The sequence below is a fragment of the Bactrocera latifrons genome, unplaced genomic scaffold, assembly GCF_001853355.1.
Source record: "Bactrocera latifrons isolate USDA-ARS-PBARC rearing strain unplaced genomic scaffold, ASM185335v1 scaffold_68, whole genome shotgun sequence".
Taxonomy (NCBI): Eukaryota; Metazoa; Arthropoda; class Insecta; order Diptera; family Tephritidae; genus Bactrocera; species Bactrocera latifrons.
This window is the reverse complement of record NW_017537356.1, coordinates 695,452-700,757: the sequence shown is the minus strand read 5'-3', so window position 1 is coordinate 700,757 and position 5,306 is coordinate 695,452. Positions and strand designations below refer to the sequence as shown.

General features: G+C 27.3%; 1 protein-coding gene across 3 annotated transcripts in view; it reads right to left on the bottom strand.

Annotated features, from left to right (window-relative positions):
- Positions 1-1,489: 1,489 nt before the first annotated feature.
- Positions 1,490-5,306, bottom strand: part of LOC108975673 (serine-rich adhesin for platelets) — a 21,346-nt gene continuing 17,529 nt past the window's right edge. For 2 of the 3 annotated variants that reach the window (XM_018944354.1, XM_018944355.1), the window contains exon 5: positions 1,490-2,131. In XM_018944354.1, the coding sequence (XP_018799899.1) occupies positions 2,047-2,131 (85 nt within the window). In that variant the 3' untranslated portion in view covers positions 1,490-2,046. Of the gene's footprint in view, positions 2,132-4,103; positions 4,649-5,306 lie in introns of those variants that run through there. The other variant, XM_018944356.1, reaches the window with a different exon arrangement.

The following is a 5,306-nucleotide window of genomic DNA, read 5'->3' as shown; positions in this document are numbered from 1 at the left end:
CAAAATTAAATAAAAACCTGATTCAGCAAAAAAAATTAAATTTAAAAAATGGGAAAAATTAAAAAAAAAACATTATGAAAATTAAAAAAGAAATTAAATAAAACAGAATTGAGAAAACTTCAATTCACACTTTGCCTTGTGGTATTTTGTTTTAAGCAGTTAGTAAGATAGATTTCTCCGAAACTGCTGAACCGAACGATTTGAAATTTGCACACGACCTTATTATATTTATTCGTCAGGTAAAGAACGTAGGACAACGATTTTTTAATAATAATAATAAAAAAACAATAATAATTAAAAATATAATAATAATAATTAAAAAAAAAAAGAAATTAAAAAAAATTTTAAAAATAAAAAACATTAAAAAATTTCGAATTAACCATATGCTTCACTAGCAAAGAAACTTTCATTTAAAAATGTTTAGGTTAGGCTCTAAATTTTGTATGTTTTTGAAATTAATAATTCTTGTTTAAATCGTTTTTTAATACTCCATAAAAATTTTTAAACCAACAAGAAATAGTTTTTTGCGATTTTAAAATATTTTTCGAAACAATTATTTTTTACTATTTTTAAATTCAGAAAATTTTTGAAATTTTATCATTCTTGTTTAAGTAATATTTTTAAATTTTCGTAAAAATTTTAAAGCCAAAAATAAATCAGTTATTCGTGTTAAAGTATTTTCTCGATTTCTAACAAAAATTTTCAAAACCAAAAAAATCGTTTTTTACGGTATTAAAATATTTTTCAAGACAAGTCTTATTTTTACTATTTTTGGCAATTAGCAATTCAGAAAATTTCTGAAATTTTATCAATTCATATTTAACTATTTTTTTCATACAAATTTTTAAAATGAACAAAAATCGCTTTTTACGATATTAAATTAATTTCCAAGAAACAAGTTTTATTTTACTATTTTTGACAATAGCAATTCAGAAAATGTTAGAAATTTTATCAATTATTCTTTTTGAACTATTATTTGCTCATGTTTCCCCCGCAAACACGCTGCACACTTGCCTTGGAAAAGTGACTACGATCCATTTGTTTGCGCTATGTGTTCACATTTATTTATTTATTTATTCATTCATTCATATATATACATACATATGTATATTTTTTAAATACTAAAGCAACGACTTATCAAAATTATTACAGCGCCTATACAGTAATATAAAAAATACATATTAGGTTTATTAATTGCTTTAAACGCACGCCTATACGCATGCGCATGCATTACATCAAGACAGTGTATATTTATATGTTTATATAGTAAACAAAATCGCTACAACTGTATGCGCATACATAGTTTATGGTATGCAGGAAATTAGTGCACAGTTAAAAGCAGCATAATTTAAGGCAAAATCATAATGTTTATCGAGTATTTTCATAGTATGCTGTTTCCATACATTTTCATATATTTTCATAAATATATATGTAGTTTGCTACTTTTCAGAATAAAAAAATTACAGTTTACATACTGCAACGAAATATATATATTTTTATATAAATATATAATTTATTTTTAATTAGTTAGTTTCCAATTTGCTTGTGTGTTTATGTTACTATCACACATACACACGCATAATAGGTGTATGCCATTCACAAAATAGTTGCATATAATATTATATATATGTATGTATACAAGTTATTATTAAATATATTCAATTAAATCATATTTTGTATGCCGTCAATACAGTTTTCAACTATCAAACGCATAACACCTTTTTATAGCAGTATGCCACAACTACGGCGCACAAGTGTATTTATGCCAGAGACAAACTTGCAACAACTAGTTACCTAACTCAATTCGCGTAATTACATACATATGTATATAGTATATACTATCAGCAATAGTTGTTCACGTTTTGTTTAACAATATTTAATAATAGGTTTTAATTTAATTATATTTGTTTATGTTTTTAATAGTAGATCCTATGTATCACTTTTCAAAAGCTTTTTTAAACGCATTTGTTCGTCGCTTATAAAATTAGCTGCTCTTCACTCGACGCTGCTTGTTTACTAACACATGTCCCTCTACTCCCCCGCGCCTCAGACGCATTCGTCCTCACCATACTCGGTCCATTGTTCGTCCAGCGATAGTTGTTGCTTGAATGGCGGTGGCGTACGTGCTGCACTGTTGAATAGAATCAGTTGCCAATGTGAGTGTTATAGCTATTTTAATATAGAATTTTGGCCAAACAAATGCGCTCGAAAAAATGCAAATCAAATGCAGTTAAATAAATGCAATTTAATAAAGAAGAAATAATGTTTTTGTTAATGATTTCGGTAATGATTTTATATGAAAGAAGCGGTTAGTCTAAGCTAACCTATGTATAGGTTAGTTTAAATAAAAATTGTTTTATACAAAAGTTTTTATTATGTAAATTTCCTGTGATGTTAATTTTTGTTTTTATGTTATATAGTTTTTTTATACCCACTGCTTTAAAGGCTCGCTAAGAATTGGATAATGTTAAAGAGTCAAGTTTGAAAATATAAAATCTAGCATAAAACAAAAATAGATTAAATTTATTAAACATAAAATATAAAATTCATAATTTTTCGTATATAAATTTGTTATTAAAAGGTATATTTTTAATAATTTTTAACTCTAATTACATACATACATAAAACCGTAAAACCAAGTAAGCAATAAGCACCCAAATGTATGCAATGGGTATAAAAAAAAATCTTATGTATTTAAATTAAGAGGTTATTTATATACACTTGAAGGTTACAAAAAATCAAATTTTTCACATATATCGAAAATACTTGCCGAAAATTTTAAGTTCTTACGGCAAATACTTTCGGAGATATGAGAAAATATTTTAAACACTGAAAATTTGATCTCTGCGAAACGGCTGGACCGAACGAGAATACGGGTTTTTATTTTACTTCCATTTTTTAAATACATTTTCTAAATTTTTGAAAAACATTTATGAAATTTAAAACAAAACCCTAAAAAATTTTAAACTTTTTGATAAATAAAAAATTTTGATATTATTGCAATTTTCGAAAAATTTTATATTTATGTCATTTTGGAGAAAAAAAATTTAAATCTTTCAAAAACATTTTTAAAAAAATAAAAAAGTTAACTTTGAACTTTTTGAAAAATTAATTTTTTTTGTAAAAATAGAAGCCATTTAAAAAAGTTTTTTTTTATATTTTTCAAATTTCTTAAATTTTTTAAAAGCAAGACTTGCAAGTGTATATAACCTCTTAAATTAGATTTTTATGATTTGATGAGTTTACAATCTTTATAATCATTACATATGTAAATGAGGCAAACAAAGCAAGCAATTTAACAAAATTGAATGAAAACAGATTAAACAGTAGTGTTTGTGAGTCATTTGCGAATTCTATGAATACAGACTTTGTATGCAGGTGCGTTTGCAAGAGTGAATTACGTATTACCTAACAACTTCGTACATGATTCGTGTGATGATAAATTACTTCAAATAATTTTTTTTTTTTAGAAATTTTACAATTTCAAAAATTATGTTAAAAAATATGCTTTACATAGTAATTAGTGAAATTACAAGGGTAGTAAGTTAATAGGGTACTAACTACAGAAAATAAGTACGAAGTGAGCGATTTTCATGTGCTGCGCACGCGCACCGATCTATGCATGTACTATGTATGTATGTATGCTTTATGTGTGCGCCTATGCAATGCATATGCTTACTGTAAAATTCTGACGAAATACGAAATTGCGAGCGTTATGTTAATTGATGGCTACAATGGACGACAATAAAATGCAGCAACAACAAGAACAACAGCAAATCGTAAATGCTGCAAATGAGGCGAAATGCGCACGCGACATACAAAACTTGCACAAAGTGACAAAACAACAACACAATTAATGCAATGCAATAAGTATAGCTAACTAACGCATGCCGTTGCCTTAAAGATGCGTATTTGATTTGATTTGAATTACTCGTACGTTGACGTTCACAACAATTTCTTTGGCAAGTGCGCGTATKTGTAACGCCTAAAAGTATGCTTCCGGTGACGCTGCAACTGCTCGTGCATCCTCACTCTCTCTTTCTCTCGCTCTCTTTTTCTCTATATATGTAGGTATAGCACGCGTTCTGTATTGACGTTCTTAGTTTTCGAATTCGCTTCTTCGCTCGTTCGCTTGCTCGCTTTGCTTAATCGGTTTACTTGTTTTTGTTGGTAGCTTTGATTTTCGTATTGTCGCGTTAATTTATTTTATTTTGCATTTAAATGTTGGGTACTTTCGTTTATTTTCTTGTTTTTTTTTTTTTTTTCATTCGTTGCATGCAAATCAGACACACTAAACTCCTTGCATTTAGCATCTCGCACAGCAATTGCTAACTGGTTGCATTATCGCCGCTAATTGCCAAATCAATTGGTATAACCAGCGTTAATCACTTGCAGTGATCTTTGTACAGTGCGCGACGCCAGCAATTCGCAAGGAGCCGGTGACTAAAGCTTTAAATGTAATTTTCATTTTTTATTGTTGTTGTTAATGCTGTTTGACTTGGATGGAATTTGTGGTGGTAACAATGGCAAATAGGAATATTTTTTGTGTTTCTTTCTTGCTTATATTTGCAGTGGTTACGCTTAGAGATCGGTTATGAGCAACCCTTCCGGTCATAATTGTCCACGACGGTAGGGAGATCTAGATGGCCTAGTGGTTTAAGTGTTATGTGGTTTTGTTGCGTGTTTGCAGTGTGGTTGATTGTTGGTTGGGAAATGTTTTTTAATAAATAAATTTATTTGTGTTCATTTTTCGTAGTGGTGTGGTGAATAAATTAGAAGAAATCATAGAGTAAGTAAATAAGTGATTAAGTAAATAAAAGCAAATCGAATTATATTGCAGTAAGCGTACAAAAAAGTATATGGCATTAGACATAGTAACATATGTATGTATATAATATTATGTGGTGCATGGAATTTTGAATTTGCAAAACAAATTTTAGTTTAAAGAAGGCGTTCATAGAAAAATTTTCTTTGATTAAGAAGTAGAAAAAAATTGAATGTTTTTTTTWAACATTTTTAACATTTTTGTAAAACAGTTTTGAAAATTTGGAAACACATTTTCGAAATATTTGGAAAATATTTTTGAAAAATGAATTTAAAAAAAATGTAAATATCATAATAAATCAAAAACGTTTTCGAAATATTTAAAATATTATTTTGAAATGTTTGAAAAAAAAAATTATTTTGAAGTTTATGCTATTTTCGAAAAAAATATATTTAATAAAGTATATAGTGACGAAAAATAGCAATTTTTTAAAAACATTTTTGAATTTTATCAATTTTTGAAATTTTTTTAAAAAAAACTA